Here is an 18296-nt window from a genome sequence, read left to right as displayed (position 1 = left end):
CATCGAGGCAAGAATGTAACTTTAGCGCCATTGACTCTAAAGCAAGTGTACCAAGATCAATTGAAGTTGAAGAAAAAGATTGAAAAAGAGAGAGACAAGAAAAATGAAAAAAAGAAAGAAAAAATTGAGGGAGTGGAGGTAAAAGTACGAGAGGAACAAGAAAGTCAAAAAGAAATTGAGAGTGGTAAAATGAGCGTATTTGCGAGAGAAAAAGAGATAAGAAAATCATTGTTGTTGCATCAACCTGTACTTGTACTTATGTACAAGGAATGCTTATTTGATGCTAACGAACTTGATAATTCTTTACCTTTGTCTATTGTTTCTTTGCTTCAGGAATTCAAAGACATTTTCCCGGAAGATGTGCCAAGTGGATTGCCTCCTTTTCGAGGTATTGAACACCAAATAAACTTTATTCCCGGAGCTACAATTCCAAATCGACCAGCTTATCGAAGCAACCCAGAGGAAACTAAAGAGTTGCAACGACAAGTGGCGGAATTAATGGAAAAAGGCTATATACGGGAGAGTTTAAGTCCATGTGCGGTTCCCGTTCTGTTGGTGCCTAAAAAAGATGGTTCATGGAGAATGTGCGTAGATTGCCGAGCTATCAACAACATTACCGTCAAATACCGACATCCCATTCCTAGACTTGATGATATGTTAGACGAGCTTAGTGGAGCAAAACTGTTCTCTAAAATTGATCTGAAAAGCGGGTATCATCAAATTCGTATGCGGGAGGGGGACGAGTGGAAGACTGCGTTTAAGACTAAATACGGTTTGTATGAGTGGTTAGTGATGCCTTTTGGCCTCACCAATGCACCGAGTACTTTCATGAGGTTGATGAACCACGTTTTGAGGTCATTCATTGGTCGTTTTTGCGTAGTTTATTTTGATGATATTTTAATTTACAGCAAATCATTAACTGAACATCTTGAACATTTGCATGCTATTTTGAAGGTTTTACGAAAGGAAGTATTGTATGCAAACCTTAAGAAATGTAACTTTTGTACTGACAAAGTTGTTTTTCTAGGTTTTGTTGTAAGTGCGAATGGATTAGAGGTGGACCAAGAGAAGATTAAAGCAATACAAGAATGGCCAGGACCGAATAACATCAGCTAAGTTAGAAGCTTTCATGGCCTTGCAAGCTTCTATAGGAGGTTTGTACCGAATTTTAGCACTCTTGCTGCCCCATTAACCAGTATTATCAAAAAAAATTCACCTTTTATTTAGTCTGATGAACAAGAATCTGCTTTTGTTAAAATCAAAGATTGCTTGATTAATGCTCCACTTTTATGTTTGCCGAATTTTAACAAAATTTTCGAGGTAGAATGTGATGCTTCTGGAATAGGAATAGGTGCGGTTTTAACGCAAGATGGGCGACCGGTGGCTTATTTTAGCGAGAAACTTAATGGAGCTACGCTCAATTATCCCACATATGACAAAGAAATGTACGCATTGATACGTGCATTAGAAACATGGCAGCATTACCTTTGGCTTAAGGAGTTCGTTATACACACAGACCAAGAGGCTTTGAAGCATTTGAGAGGGCAAACTAAGCTTAACAAACGACATGCAAAATGGGTAGAATTCTTAGAATCCTTTCCATATGTGATTAAGTATAAGCAAGGTAAGGAAAATATCGTTGCAGATGCTTTATCGCGAAGGTATGCTCTTTTAAATTATTTGGATGTTAAGTTACTTGGTTTTGCTTATTTAAAGGAATTATATGCTGATGATTCTGATTTTAGAGAAGTTTACAAGTTATGTGTGCAAGGTGCGTATGACAGGTACTATCAGCAAGATGGATTCCTATTTCGAGAAAATAAGTTGTGCATACCCCAAGGATCAACTAGAAATTTGCTGGTTCATGAAGCACATAGTGGGGGTTTAATGGGACATTTTGGTATTGCCAAAACTTTGGCCGTTCTTCAAGAACACTTTTATTGGCCAAAGATGAAATGAGATGTGGCTAAAGTGTGCAATCGCTGTATTGTTTGCAAGAAGGCGAAATCAAGGGTCCAGCCACATGGACTCTATACTCCATTACCGATTCCAGAAATGCCATGGATGGATATTTCTATGGACTTTGTTTTGGGTCTTCCCAGAACAAAGAATGGCAAAGATTCTGTGTTTGTTGTAGTTGATCGGTTTTCAAAAATGGCTCATTTCATTGCATGTAACAAAACTGACGATGCTTTAAATGTTGCCAATCTATTTTTTAGGGAGATTGTACGATTGCATGGAATTCCAAGAACCATTGTTTCGGATCGAGACACTAAATTTCTCAGCCACTTTTGGAGGACTTTATGGGGAAAGATTGGAACTAAGCTATTATTTTCCACAACAAGTCATCCCCAAACTGATGGCCAAACAGAGGTTGTTAATAGAGTTCTGTCAACACTACTGCGGGCCATTATACGTAAGAATTTAAAAACTTGGGAGGAGTGTCTACCTCACATTGAATTTGCATACAATTGATGGGTACATTCAGCTACCAAGTTTTCACCATTTGAGGTAGTGTATGGATTTAATCCCTTAACTCCATTGGATTTATTGCCTTTACCTTTTGATAAATTGGTGCATGTAGATGGAAAGAAAAAGGCAGATTTTGTGAAACAATGACATCAGCGAGTTAGGGATAATATTGAACGAAGAACGGAGCAATATGCACATCAAGTTAACAAGGGCCGTAAACGAGTAATATTTGAACCTGGTGATTGGGTTTGGATTCACATGCGCAAGGAGAGATTTCCCGTTCAAAGACGATCCAAACTATTACCACGAGGAGATGGACCTTTTCAAGTCTTGGAGAGAATTAATGATAACGCTTATAAGTTAGATTTACCTGGTGAGTATGGGGTTAGTGCTACTTTTAATGTCGCTGATTTATCTCTTTTCGATGTAGGTGACGATTTGGGAGCAAATCGCCTCGAAGAGGGGGGAATGATGCAACCTTAGCCCGGGAAATTACTACCGAATCCATTGAGCTGCCACGAGGACCAATAACTCGATCACGAGCTAAGAGATTTCGAAATGCAATAGCAAGCTATGTGGAACGAGCTTGGGAAGAGGGAGTGGCCGGATTTGATAGTCGTGCTTCAAACCGTTCAAAAGGCGTTACTTGCAATTTATTGCAAGCTGAATTTGTTTATTTTAATTAACTTGTTTTAGTTTAATAAATAAGTTGCTGATCAATTAATTTAACTTATCTTAAAGTTTTAATACATGAGTTAGTTATTGAACTTTATTAAATAAGATGCTTCTTAATTGATCTAGTTCCTAGGATTATTTATTGATGCATAAATTAAGTTCTTTAAATTTTGCTTCTTTAATTAAACTAGTTGCTGGAATAATTATTGCATATATGTTTTAGTTCATTTATTTAAGTAAGTTTAATATGTGTTATGATTAATAAGTGTTTTAATGTGTTTAATAAACTCATTTTAATGTGTTTATTGCAGGTGACTTTTTAGCTTATAGTGGTTACAATTCAAGGCTGTTACACATTTAATAAGTGGCTGTTCAAGTTCTTTTGAGTTACAATTAAAGGGGCTGTTAAAAAAAGGAGCTTAAAGATCATTAAAAGGAGTTTTTAAAGAGCATTTTATGCCCTTTAAAATTCAGCAGCAACTCTTCCACTTCTAGCCGTTTTTGGAGCTTTTAAGAGAAATTAATCAAGCCTTTGAATGTCATTAAGGAGCTGGTAAGAGATGGTGTCTATTCAACTAGCCAAGGACAACTCAAGAGTCATTTTCTAAGCCATTAAAGACATTCAAATCAGCTGAATTAAAGTGATTTTATGGAATGAGTTATTTGGTTCAAAGAATAAGAAAAGACATCAGTTTTTTATGGCACATTAAGTGGATGTTTTTGACCATCCGGTTACCTTGTTCTAGCATTATAAATAGATGTAATCAGCCATAGAGGGAACAACTTTTTGCTGAATATAGATGAAATATTTGAATTGTGAGCTATCCAATTCTCTTTGTTCTTTCGGAATTGATTTGACTTATCAAGCATAGCTTGTGGCGTCCATCTTTTCTTTGTTGCTGAACTTATCACCTTTGGTGTGGCGTTCAATATACCTTTGGTTCCTATCATAGTTGATAGTGGGTCAAGGTTCCTTTCCTATTTCCTTTAACCGAAAACACCTAAAGACCATTTTGAGATTCGGGTCAACAATTCGTTATTGTTGGTTCATTTTCGGTCTTAGCCAATTAATTTGTTATTGTTTCCTCTTTATTTTGTTTATTACCTTTGTTTGAAGCCATTATCTCTATTTTGTTTCATTTTAAAACTGAAACGAATCCATCCTTACTCAATTCACGATTGGGCAACACATACGACTCAAAACATCACGAGACGAGTTCGTATCACCACCCGACACAAAACTTTCGGATATGTGAGGGAATATGATCGGTTCCCACTTGGTTTCCTCTCCACTTGTGCGTGCCCTTCTTTTTTCTCGCCTCCTCTCTATCTCATTCCTTATTTGTTTTGTATTTGGCTTGTACCCTAAGCTAAAACGGTCATACTTGTCCTTCAACATTGGAGCCTCAACTCTTCTCTGAAGATATCTCCCCAGTCCTTTTCCTAACAGGGCTCCTCTTCCTACCATCAACTGTAAACCCATTCTTGTAGCTTTGGACATTTTTTGCATCGGCATCCTGCTCCCTTCGGTAATAAATGTGGAATTCACAAACTCTAAAGACCGAAAAGAACATTCGACTGCCTCTTCATTTGTCTTAAAGTACGGCGCATTACTGGTTACAGCCGCAATAATATCCTCTTCGGCATTTATCGTCACCAATCGACCCTCTGATATCAATTTTAGCTTCTGATGCAATGACGAAGGTACAGCCCCTGCCGAATGTATCCATGGCCTTCCTAACAAACAATTGTAGGAAGATTTGATGTCCATCACAAGAAAATTTACCTCATAGACAGTTGGACCAATTAATAAAGGTATTTCAATTCTCCCCATAACCTTCCTCTCAGTGCTATCAAATGCTCTCACTATATTCTGGTACGACTTCATATGCGAGCTATCCACTGGCAACTTGTTGAGTGTGGACAATGGTAGTACATTTAATGCTGATCCATTATTAGTCAGAACCCCAGGTAAGGTGTACCCTTTGCATCGGGTAGTAATGTGCAAAGCTTTAGTAGACCCCATACTTCTAGGTGGTATTTCATCGTCATTGAAAAAGATGAAGTTATCGGCACTTATATTGCTAACCAACCGATCTAATTTGTCGACAGAGATATCATTGGCCACGTAGGTTTTATTTAACACTTTCATTAACGCGCTTCGATGTACTTCCGAACTCAATAGCATAGCTAACACAGATATGTGAGGTGGTTGTTTATGTAATTGTTCTACCACACTGTATTCACTGTGCTTTAAGAATTTAAGGAATTCTTTAGCTTCTTCCCCCTCTACTGGCTCATTGATGGGCTCGACTGCCTTCTCTTTCTTTTGTTCTATCATCTTCTGTCCTTTTATGGGCTCTACTTGGAAACTTACTACGTCATAACATCTCCCACTATGTGTACCTTGATCTTCTTTTAAAGTACTGACTGAAGTGTCCCTTCCTGGGATGGTTACATTGCACTCATAGTTCCACAGGACCTTCTTGCTGTCCTTGTAAAAAAAGGTTGTGGGTTTTCGAATTGTGATTTTCGGTGCTACTAGTACCCCAGCGTCATTGTTTTTTGGTTTTGAAATGATAACCACAAGATGATGCACTTTTGAAGCCTTCATTGTAGACTCGGACGCACATATACTTCCCTATTCTTGGATTTCTTCATAGAATTCCATTTTCTTGTCATCCATCATGCCTTGAACTAGGGCTTTAAACTTTTTGCACTCCTGAATTTCGTGCCCCTCTTTGTGGTGGAACTCACAGTAATTCATCATCTCTTCATATCTTTCCCCTAAATCTGAAACAATTAACCCCCTTTTGACCATCTCCTTCTAGACCCTTCTTAGAGGAGTTTTTATTTTTGTAACGTTCGCCTTGATTTTTCTCCCCATAGCCTCACTCATCATGTTTATCCCATTAACATCATGGCTGGGTAGCGGATTCTCTGTACTAGATGAATCGTCAAATTTGACAATACCCATGCTGATAAACCTTTCAACCAGCTTCTTAAAAGCGGTGCAATTTTCTATGGAATGCCCCGTAATTCTTGCATGATAATCGTAATGTGCATTTGCATCATACCATTTAGGGTACGGAGGCTGCAAGGGCTTTAAATAGTAAGGGGAAACGACGTGCGCATCGAACAACATTTGATATAACTCCTTATACGACATTGGAATCGGCGTAAACTGGGGCCTCTCATTGTATTGTCTTGTACCCAATTCTTGCCTTGATGAGCCCTACTGATTAGCAACCCCCTTTCCTGGTTGATTTACCGTAATCGACTTTGAGAAACCTTTATTGTATGTACTCGTGTTGTTCACCTCATTTTCTTTTTTCTTGAGGCTGACATTTTATTACTTTCTCCGGCATCTATCTTTCCACATCTTATGGCGTTCTCAATCATCTCGCCATTCATGACTATATCTACAAAACTCTTTGTGGCACTCTGCAACATGTGTGTGATGAATGGAGCTTTTAACGTGTTAATAAAGAGCATCGTGGTTTCCTTTTCTAGAAGCGGTGGCTGAACTTGGATGGCAACCTTCCTCCATCTCTATGCATATTGCCTTAAACTCTCACTAGGCTTCTTCTCCATGTTTTCTAACGTAATTCTATCAGGAGTCATATCTGTGACATGACTATACTGCTTCATGAACGCTTGTGCTAGGTCCTTCCACGAACTAATTGGGTCCGTTGTAATATGAGCTTCAGGACAACTGGTCCTGTTGTATTTTTCAAATTCTGACATTTTGAACTTATACAGAAGAACTAAATCTGGAACCAAGCTCAGACCCTTAGCGTCAATTCCCTGATGACTATCAACACTTTCCATCGCTTTGAATTTTTCCTCCAGCCATCTACACCGGTCATCTAGCTATTTCGGCAGTTTCGCCTTAGCTTTTTCCTTTTCTGCCACCTCATCAAAATCAGGGATCACTGGATTAGCCGGGTTATTTCCTGGATTTGAACCTGACCCAATTTAAAAGTTCACTAGCATTGAAGCACCAGCCTGAGGCCTAATTGTGACAGATGGTCTCTGCGAGTACATCTCAGCTTGGACCTGTACATTAGGCGGAGTAAAACCTGGAGGATATAGTGGCTCATCCTTATCCTCACTGGGGTTGGTCATAGGGCCTTTCCCTTTATCTTTTCCCCCAGTCAATAATTGGGTCAACTCGGTCATCATGCTTTTTTGATATTCTATTATTTTGTCCGTCATTTCTTGTTGGATCTTATCCAACCGCTCTTGCATTTGTGCTTGTAGCTGGTCTTGCATCTCCTTTTGCAGTTGTTCAAGTTTTTCTAATATTTAGTCCATGTCTTTTGTCTTAGCTCGGGTACCGTAACAATGTTTGGTTGGTAGGTTTTTTACCGGTTGCCAGATAAACTGAAACGATTTTAACTAATTAGGACCTTTTGGTGGACTTTTAATGCATATAATGTAATGTAATGCAAATGCATGAAGTGAATTCAAAAAGGCGTCAATTTAAATTCTGTTCTATTTAGAAAACTTTATCAGAAAACAAAAATTCTTTACATAAAACAAATTACATATATGGCTTAGCCCTAACACTTAAGGCCTTAATTTTCCTAAGCAGCGAAGCTAACTCTTGCCCCCGGTCTGATTCCAACTCGTACTTTATACTCAGCATATCAGCTTGTACTGCCAAAGTCTGTAAATAATCCGCAACCTCTCGAATTTGAGTTACAACCTCTCCCATAATGTGATCTTTGTTTCTGACTTGGTTTTGACAACAAAGGAGCTGTTCTTTTTGTCGCTCTTCACTGGCTTCAATGAATTCAATCCGCATTTCACAGCTTTGTAATGCCACTTCTAATTCTTCCACTCTTCTTTTCATTTGCTCAATCTTGTCTAAGCTCGCTCTTAGCTCCATCATAGAATTACGGTTTCGATACTGATAAAGAGTTTTCTCAAGTTCAGCCACTTTAGCTTTTAGCTCACCCTTTTCATTTCGACTTTCTGACAAGCTCTTCTCTAGGGTCTCATTTCGCATCTGGGCCTACTGAAACTTCCTTTCCCATCTATCGGCCTTGATCTTTTCCTCTTGAATTTCTTGACACCATTGCTCTGAAGTTTTTCCCAACCCGGCAGCTTTCATCGAACAACGCAACCTCTTATAGTTTGTTTTCAAATTATCCAAATCTCCCTCAGCCTTAATTCTTCCCTTTTCTTAATTTCTCGGTTTCTAGCTTTTGAACATCCATGCCTAGTCTCAAATTCATTTTCTCTTCTTCCATTTGTTCTATCTTCTTTTCTAACTCTACATTCTTTCTTTTAAAATCTTACTTTATAATTTCTAACTCGGATGGGACAACTTGCTGATGTTTTGTTACCGGCTGACTGTCTCCCTGACTTGGCCTAGAGATGTTATCATTAATCCTTCTACCCCACCACTCGATATATTCCGGGGTCGTTATCGGACCTACTGCCAATCTCTTCATCTGTCGAGTCTGATTCCAAGCATTGGACATCTCCCGAATCTTCTTCCTGTAACCATCACCTTTATATGAAAATTCACACTGAGCTAATCCTTGAGTTGCAGGTACGAACTGCCTTGACCTATACTGTCTTAACACTAGCAACGGTGCATAGCCAACAGCTCCCCAAATCCCAAGTAGGGGGACCCAATCAAAATTACCACATCTATATAAGATCTCATCTATCAGCATCCAAAGAGCTCTCCATTCGATATCCTCCTCTCGAAGATTCTGAAGAATTTTGATCCATTTTTCTTCCGAGATATCATCCCACCTCGGTATGGCCACTATCTCCTTCAGAGGTGAATAATTTTTGGAGAAAACCCGATAAAAAACCTTATCAACTTTCCAAAAGTGACTGTGGAACCATGCTAAAAGGAGTTGTTCACATCCGATGAATCTACCCTCACCGGTTCTCCTGTATTCGTTCAGCAATCTGAAGGTTTCTACCAAAATTGCCGGGACTGGTGTAACCTTCTTATCAAGTCGGTCAAAAAGATCGGTGACTGCTTCATCAACATGTCTCAAGGCTTTGGGAAATACAACTAAGCTGTAGACGCTCAAGGTGAAGACATCAATTTTCTTCTTCACATCTGGGCGTGCTAGAATAAGATTCCTCAAATTCTTCCAAGGAATACATTTGCTATCCCCCTTCTGCTTGATCCGCGTTGCAACCCATTGCTCGCTCATTCCGGTGATATTTACCAATTTCTTCTAAAAGTTTGGGACATTGACAGCTCTCGAGTAAACTCTATCTGCTTGAATCTTTGAGCAACGAAGTAAAGCCATGTACTCCTCTACTGTAGGTACCAGATCACCTCCCCAAAAGTGAAATAGCTATAAGCAAGATTCCAAAACTGGGCGAGGGCACGAAACAAGTGTTTATCCACCTTTATGTCAAGTAGATAAGGCAGATCTCCATAACTAGAGTAAAAAAGCTGTTTGACCTCATCATTCCACTTATCCTAGATTTTCTTTAATTCCTGCAGATTATTCTGGGTTACACTAATACGAGTGAAGTCCCACAACTCTGATACATATCCTTTAGCTAAACTATCACCTTTTCCCCGCTGTGTTGCCTCAGACCAGGTTTGGACAGCCGCATTGTTCTCCACTTTATCAAGAAATTCATTTTCCATGATAAGCTCTCTATCTAGTAACCGAATATGAACCGATGCCTTTTATGATGAAATGCTATGCAGTCAAAATGACATGCAATCAAAGCAAAACACACAAAAGTTAGTATCATGTATAAAAACAAAATTCAACACAAACAGGCAATAATAAAGTACCTATTCAGGAATCTACTAGGGTTTAGTATAGTTCTACCTAAGGCAAGCTCCTAAGGTTCACTATATGAGGTTTTAGCTTCTAGAGCAAAGGTACCCGAACCAGCAGATTCCTCGATCCTCACCCATTATAGGCTCATATGGACTGAGTTCAGTTCAGGGGAATACATTTCCCTATGGCTGCACGGAGATGAAAATCTCACGAAGACATAGGTACAGATGTATTCCAAAAGCGGTCCACTATTTTGCACGGAGGTGAAAACCTCACGAAGAACTAGCTTCCCACTCCCACTTAAAGGGGTAAATTTGACCAACTTATGTAATGCAAAATACAAATTCACAGACTTAAACCAAGCAAGCATATTATAATGGAAATGAGATTGAATGCAAATGAGAAAATACGAATTTTAAAATAAATTTTAATTTTTGACCATAAGAAAAAAATTAATTAATTTACGGCTCGACTCTCTAACTAGTCCCCACTGGAGTCGTCAAGCTGTCGAAACCATTTTTTTTGAAAACAAAAATTTTAGTTTCGACTTAAAAATAAAAATTAGGAGTCGCCACCAATCTTTTATTGAGGTGTGATTGGATCACCTAAAAACGGTTTTGGTCTACGAGTTTTAGAAAAATGGGTTCAGGAGTCAGTTACGTACGAGGAAGGATTAGCACCCTCGTATTGCCCAATATTGGTACCAAATTAATTATTTAGTATCTTAAGGTCGAATGAAAAAGATTAAAAAACGACTTTCCTTTTAAAATCTTTATTGAGATCTATTAATTTGAAAACTAAGAAAATTTTGGTTGTCTTGCTCCAACGAAGAAATAGAAACCCCGTAAGTTAGGGTACGATCCCTTAAAGTTCCAATGACAACACACGACTTTGCTTTTTAAAAAAAATCTCGTCTCGAGATAACAAAATGTCGTATCCTGTGAGTTAGGGCCCCACCCTTTGAATTCCCGGGAGTGAGTTTTAATCTTGAAATAATTACGATTTTATTGAAAAAAAATACTCGGCTATTTAAATCCAACGGAGAATTGAAGCCCAGTAAGTTAGGGTACAATCTCCTCGAGAATCTTGAACGCCGAATATTTTGAAAACTTACGGATAAAACGATTTTAATGCCTTAATAAAATATAATTCTTTTTTTACAAATAAAACGCGACAGGACAACGATATTTAATATGAAATGACAGTTTGTAAGCTAAAAAAATATATGCCAATGAGTGATTAAGAATCAATAAATATAAATGAGCAATACAATTTACATAAAGGCAATAATTTCATATACCACATTATGCAAATATTATGAAGGAAGAAATCAAAATACAACAAAGAATACATATATCAATCCAAATATGAAACACGTTTGAAATGAAATCAATCTAAATAATAATACATAATAATATATAAAAGTTGGAACAAATAAAATAAAACTAGGTACTTAAAGTAATAAGGGATATATATAATAAAAAAATAATTTAATGTAAACTGTATAAATATATGAAACGAATTTATGAAAATATTGTCGTATACCTTTAAAGTTGGAAGCATAAAAAAACTTTAAGACTATATTATAGAATAAATACATAAAAATGTATATAAGTTATACTAAATTAACATAAAAGTGTATATAAGTTATACTAAATTAACATAAAAATATATATAATAATACATTAGGAAATTAAATGATAATATACAGAAAACTTAAAGTAATAGTACGTAATAGGACAAATAATGTATGCAAAAAAAATAAATTTATGAATTATAAAAGCAAAGAAATAAAACAAATAAATTAATAGAAAAAGTATTAAAACTTAAATTTAAGAATAAATAACGGATATAAGAATAATAAAATAACAATAAAAATAAAAACAAAAATGAAAAAAATAGATTAACAGATAAATAAAGAAACAAATTAATCAGAGGACTATATTAAAATCAGAATGACATTAAAGGTAAAATTTGTAAATAAAATTAATACTAAAAGATTGAAAATGGATTAAAATGAAACACGCGAGAAGAAATGGGGGCTAAATGAGAAATAAGCCCAATTACTGGACACGCGTCACTTCCCAGAGGATTGGCGCGCCAAGGACTAAATTGCATGGCGAAAACACTTTGAAACCCAATTTAAAAATAAAAGAAAAGGTACGAAAAGGATAGAATTGAAATAGATTGAAAATGGGGAAGGATTTAAGGCGTAAATAGCCCATTAACAAGAAACACGTGAATCCCCTTTGGCTGGGTCGGGTCACATACGGGCAAGCTTAAAACGGCGTCGTTTTGGCTCCTAGGCACCCAAAGCTAAACGACGCCGTTTTGCTTATCTATAAAAATCAAAAAAAGAAAAATTTTCCTCATTTTCTCCTTTCTTTCTCAAAAAAACCCAAAAAGCTCTCACATTCTCCCCTCCTCCCGATTCTCAGTCAGGGATTCGGCCGTTGGCCACCGCGGCGGCCGCCGGTCGCCGGCGACAGCGCCGCCGTCTGCGGTGGCCAGAAAATTTAAAATTTATTTCTTTGAGCCTTTTCAACTCCCGGACCTGGAAAGCACCGATTTTCATCAGAATCGTCACCTCTCTCGCAAAAAAAAAGGTATGATTTTTACTCTTTGTTTTTGTTTTCTTTCGAAAGAAGTAAAAAAAATAAAAATAAATCAATAAAAATAAAATAAGTAGATAAATAAATGCCGAAAAAGCTACCTTTGAGAAAGATCTATACTTGAATTGATTTTTTGACTTTTTTGATTCATTCGTGTGTTTTCTTTAATATACATAGATTCGGGTCTTTATATAGCCTCAAAATTTCCTATTTTTTCTATTTTTTACACTGTTTGTGTTATTGTTGGACTCTACTAGTCCTTTTGCAGGCGAAGAAGGCGGCGCACGTGGAGGCTAGTTCCGAGACGTGCGGCGGCAGCTGTTGATTTTTTTAGGGTTTCTTTGTTTTATTTTGTTGTTGGGCTAGGGTTTGTTATTGGGTATTGGACTGTTTTGTTTTGGGTTAGGGGTTATTTATTAGTTTTTGTATTTTAATTGGGTTGAGGCAAAATAGGCCTATTACAATCTACTTTTCGAATTTATAAATTTAGGTTCATTTGTTAACATCCTTAAAGTTTTTATGTTAAATTTTCTAGTGTGACATTTAGAAAAAGAAAAAAACTCACTTGATATTCATGTAATAAAAAATAAAGATATTACAATGAACCTGAATTTAATAAAGAATTTTAACATTGTTAACAATTCTTAAAAATTCACATCAACATTTTAATCGAAATAAAAAAAAATCTAAATTAGCTAGTAACATCATAAAAATTGAACTACCAAATTATGTCAAAACTAAAGTATATAAATTAAATATCAAATTTGAACAAAATATAAATATTAAAATTTAAATTTAACAATTTTTATACCATTTCAAAAATGTAAAAGGATTAGAACTAAAATTTAGCCATGACTTTCTTTTATATATGATAGTATAGATTAATATGATTTAAATTCATAATTTAACTTTTAATTGAATTGTTACCATGGTTAATTATTTGGATTAATTTCTCACACAAAAGATTAAATAATTTTTTTATGATAATACAAAATTAAAATCATATAAATTTATAAATAAAATAAATCCCAACCCTAAAACAACGGAGAGCAAATATTATAGCACAACAATTACTGACAACAATAATAACATGAGGTTTACTCCAACAGTTGAGAGTAGATCAAAATCCCAAGGCGAAGAACATGGGTCATGGGGTAAGACCTACGGGACATTAAAAGCAAAAGTTAGAAAGAAAAGGTAAGGTGTCAGCCAGCTCACCCTATCTTTTCCAATTACTATGGTGGTTGCAATGATTCCTTCCCCCATTTCCCTTTATTTAGATACCCAACAGCATGTATTAATCAATTAAGAAAACAGCATATATTAATTTCCTCCCAATTTCATTTGCATTTCAAAAATTTCCAATTCTCCTTTTTAATTTAATTTTTAATGTTATATGATTTTTTACAAGTGTTTTTAAATTTTTTTTCGTTCAACATGTTTTTAAAATATTTTGAAGGTTAATTAATTCATTATAAAAACAATAATATAATTTTGCCCATTAATATTTTAAAAGACATTTTTAAAAAATCATTATATATAAACTAACAATATTTTCACCAATACATCCAAAAAAATTGTATTTTTAATATAGTGTCTGTTATGTCTTGACTTAAATAAAATAGTGATTAAAGTTTTTTCTCATATACTTATTTGATACGGGTTTGAATTGTATTACCCCATTCTAACCCATAATATAATTAATAGTTAAATGATTATGATGTTTATATTATATATAAAGTTAAATCATTTTTTCCGCTTAAATTTAACAATTTTTTTCACATTGAGATTTAATTTTTTTTATCTAAGTTAGTCCCTAATTGCATTAGGACCGTGAACAATCTTCAAATTTAGAGGTTAACTTAAAAAAAAATTAAGCCTTAACATAAAAAAATTATAAAATTGAAAAATTAACTTCAACAATAAAAAAATTCCTCAATATAAGAGTTATTGCTCTAGTTAGTAATTTAACCCTTGTATATACACAAATTAAGCAATCATAACGATACAATAATAATTGATATTTTTATCTATTTTTACTAACTTGATGAATTACTTAAAAATAAAAAATGTATATTTTATGAATTTAAGAGTCATTGTATACTTTTTCCTAGCCGTAGTAAAAAAGAAATTTAAACTATTTATTAATTTATTTTCTTCTCTCATTTATGATACTATGATAAATATCTCTTTCCTTTGGCTTCCATCACTCTCTATTTCGGTCTTCACCTCCACTGCTGCAGGGAGCAGAGGGAAAAAGGATAAAAGCATCGTTGTGTTCTTGCTTCTTCTTCAACTCTGTCTCTCCGTCTCTGAACCTCCTTCTTTCGTTCTTTTCTTATTCAGGTAAAGCTTTTTTCTTTCCTTTATATTTTACTTTGACCACACCGATCTGTGGATTTTGGTGTTTTGCGGATGGTGGAATTGAGATCTATAATTCTAGAGGTTTCTATAGAGTCTTAGAGAGTTAGATTTAGCTTATTTTGCTTCTCTTTGTATCTGGATCTTTGCTAGTTAGCTTGATATGCTTTATTTCATTTGAGATTTCTCTAAAGATCTTGTGAGATTTTCGTTTTGCCTTTATTTTGATATGGATCTTCTTCCAATTTGTTCTCAATGAAGATTAATGCTGTCTTTGTGTAAATTTAATATTATTTTTATATGGATCTTGATCTTTATTTCTAATTGATTCATTATGTTGTCCATCGAGCCATAGTGTAGCTCGATTAAATGTTCCTGAAATTAACGTGTCTATGATTTGAACTGACTGCTGCCATTGGTTGTTCAACTGCGTAGTTTTCTGTTTCTGATTAAAGTAATGCTGACTTGAGTTTTCTATTTTTCTTTTTTCATTCAGAGAAAATAGAACTTTATTTGTTGAAGACTTTAATTTGACTTGTTTAGATTATTTGATGGGGCATAGAATCCCGATTGACAAATGATTTTGCTATTTGTAGTATTGTAAAAGATGGCCGATGCTGAGGATATTCAACCCCTCGTCTGTGACAATGGAACTGGAATGGTGAAGGTTAGTTCATCAGTAGACCTGAGTTATATTCTCCATCATTGTGTATTTCATCATGAAGATTGTTATGCTATTTTATTGCAGTTTAAGTGATTTTGTTGATCATGCAGGCTGGTTTTGCTGGTGATGATGCTCCCAGGGCTGTTTTTCCCAGTATTGTTGGTCGACCCCGACACACTGGTGTCATGGTTGGGATGGGTCAGAAGGATGCCTATGTAGGAGATGAAGCACAATCCAAAAGAGGTATTCTTACTTTGAAATATCCCATTGAGCATGGGATCGTCAGCAACTGGGATGATATGGAAAAGATCTGGCATCATACATTCTACAATGAGCTCCGTGTTGCTCCTGAGGAGCACCCTGTTCTTCTCACGGAAGCACCTCTCAACCCCAAGGCCAACAGAGAAAAGATGACTCAGATCATGTTTGAGACCTTCAATGTACCTGCCATGTATGTTGCCATCCAGGCAGTTCTTTCTTTGTATGCCAGTGGTCGTACAACAGGTTTGTTAAAATAGAAATGTCCTTGAATTTCTCACTTTATAGATCATTCATATTGAAGCCGAGACATTGGGACAGGTATTGTGCTGGATTCTGGTGATGGTGTTTCTCACACTGTGCCAATCTATGAAGGGTATGCCCTTCCTCATGCCATCCTCCGTCTAGACCTTGCTGGTCGTGATCTCACTGATTCTCTGATGAAGATTCTTACTGAGAGAGGTTATATGTTCACCACCACTGCTGAACGGGAAATTGTCCGTGACATGAAGGAGAAGCTTGCCTATGTTGCCCTGGACTATGAGCAGGAACTGGAGACTGCCAAGAGCAGCTCTTCTGTTGAGAAGAACTATGAGTTGCCTGATGGACAAGTAATTACTATTGGAGCTGAGAGATTCCGTTGTCCAGAAGTCCTCTTCCAGCCATCTCTCATTGGAATGGAAGCTGCTGGAATCCATGAAACTACCTACAACTCTATCATGAAGTGTGATGTGGATATCAGGAAGGATCTCTATGGTAACATTGTGCTCAGTGGTGGTTCAACTATGTTCCCTGGTATTGCAGACCGTATGAGCAAGGAGATCACTGCTCTTGCTCCAAGCAGCATGAAGATCAAGGTTGTTGCACCCCCAGAGAGAAAGTACAGTGTCTGGATTGGAGGATCTATCTTGGCATCACTCAGCACCTTCCAGCAGGTGAAATATTTTTGCTCATATTTGGCTCATGCTTTCCTTTATTCTAAGTTTTTGCTTGTCCAAGGCTGACATTCTTGCTTTACCTTTCGCATCAGATGTGGATTTCCAAGGGTGAGTATGATGAGTCGGGTCCATCCATTGTCCACAGGAAGTGCTTCTAAATTTACAAGTCATTTAATGGTGAGTTACATTTTCTGTTTAGTTGGCTTTTTCGTGTCCTGTGTCAAGTGAACTAAAGGTCTGGTTGATGTGGGAAATGGATTATTGAAGGAGGGTTGTACTTTGATCTTGATGTAATATTAGCCTTTCATTCTGCTGTGATTTGTGATGCCCGCTGGTGTCACTGTGATAGAGATGATGGGTCTTTGGAGCTGGTGGTCGGCAGACAAATGGGTGCTTATTTCCATCCTTTCCATGCATCTTTCAACCATGTTGCTGAGTAGAATGTAGCTGGAGAGATTGTGTTGCTTCTTTATTCTATTTTTCTTCAAATTCAAGGCTCCCCCCCCCCACCGCAAACATTAATGTCAATAGCTATTGTACGAGAAATTTTAAAATTCGATGGGAATTATATTTTATACTTGGTTTTGAATTCTTATTGTGAATCATTATCTGAATTCATCGTCGGGTCCATTGGAATAATTGTATTTAATGGTGATGAACGTGGTTTCTGTCAATGCATGCCTTAGAATGATAATTATATCAGCTCGGGTGTCATGGGAGAGCATTCGAAGTGGATGCATAATGATTAGCTTCAAAGGAATCTTTGCTGAATTGTTGTACATACGCTTCTGTTGTAAGAAAATGGGTTGTATTAAGTGAATAGGAGATAAAATTGGGTTTGGTGGTGTCGGAAATCTGTAGGAAAGAGTATAAGGATTTGAAATTATGGATTTGTTGGGGAAGAAGGCATGGGTTTGTTTTGAATAGTTTGATGAAAATATCGGTTTCTTTTTCCACCACTAGAAGGCCTGGGTTCGTTCCACGTATACTGAAGACTTGGATTCCAAGTATTGTATGAAATGTCATTTAACTGTGTAGTTTGCTATCATGAGTTAGGTAATTCCCACTCAATTGATGAACGTATGAAAAGAAATATTAATAAAATTTAAAAATTAAAAAAGTTAAATTATATATCGTTATTATATATCAAGAGGCTAATTGAATGGGCATTACTCATCAACCATGTTTCAATTCAAGAAATTGAAAAAAATTACCAAAAATCTCTTTCATCTTCAAAGTAAGAGGGTATCTATATATATCTTTTTTTTTTTTGTATTTTGATAAATTTATAATAATAGATAAACATAATAGAAAAGATAAGATTTGATCTCAACTTTCTCATTTTAATGGTCACATTTTAATTTTTCTATTAGTTTTTTAATAAATTTATTACATAAATGTTTTCATTAATATACTATAATCTATTAATAATTAATTATTTTAAATTTTATAATAAATATATTTTAAATTAATCTATTTCTCTAGAGAATAAATATGTACTAATGTCTTTCTAAAACTTACAAACTACCCGCTCAAA

General features: G+C 35.9%; 2 protein-coding genes across 2 annotated transcripts; one reads left to right on the top strand and one right to left on the bottom strand.

The window, feature by feature from the left end:
* Positions 1-8450: 8450 nt before the first annotated feature.
* LOC107911210 (uncharacterized) lies at positions 8451-9784 on the bottom strand. Its single transcript, XM_016839088.1, has 3 exons — positions 9650-9784; positions 9464-9535; positions 8451-9359 (listed from the first exon to the last, which is right to left on the bottom strand). The coding sequence occupies exons 1-3, from the start codon at positions 9782-9784 to the stop codon at positions 8451-8453; spliced, it is 1116 nt and encodes a 371-aa protein (XP_016694577.1).
* A 4980-nt stretch (positions 9785-14764) lies between these two features.
* LOC107913713 (actin-7) lies at positions 14765-17398 on the top strand. The gene is given in 6 exon segments (NM_001327089.1): positions 14765-14884; positions 15496-15566; positions 15674-16067; positions 16143-16756; positions 16852-16936; positions 17109-17398. Coding segments are annotated over 4 exon segments (1134 nt in total). The 5' UTR covers positions 14765-14884; positions 15496-15506; the 3' UTR covers positions 16918-16936; positions 17109-17398.
* The last annotated feature ends 898 nt before the right edge of the window (positions 17399-18296 follow it).

Source organism: Gossypium hirsutum, chromosome D11 (assembly GCF_007990345.1).
Source record: "Gossypium hirsutum isolate 1008001.06 chromosome D11, Gossypium_hirsutum_v2.1, whole genome shotgun sequence".
NCBI lineage: Eukaryota > Viridiplantae > Streptophyta > Magnoliopsida > Malvales > Malvaceae > Gossypium > Gossypium hirsutum.
The sequence above is the reverse complement of the archived record's forward strand: the minus strand, read 5'-3'. Positions and strand labels throughout refer to the sequence as shown.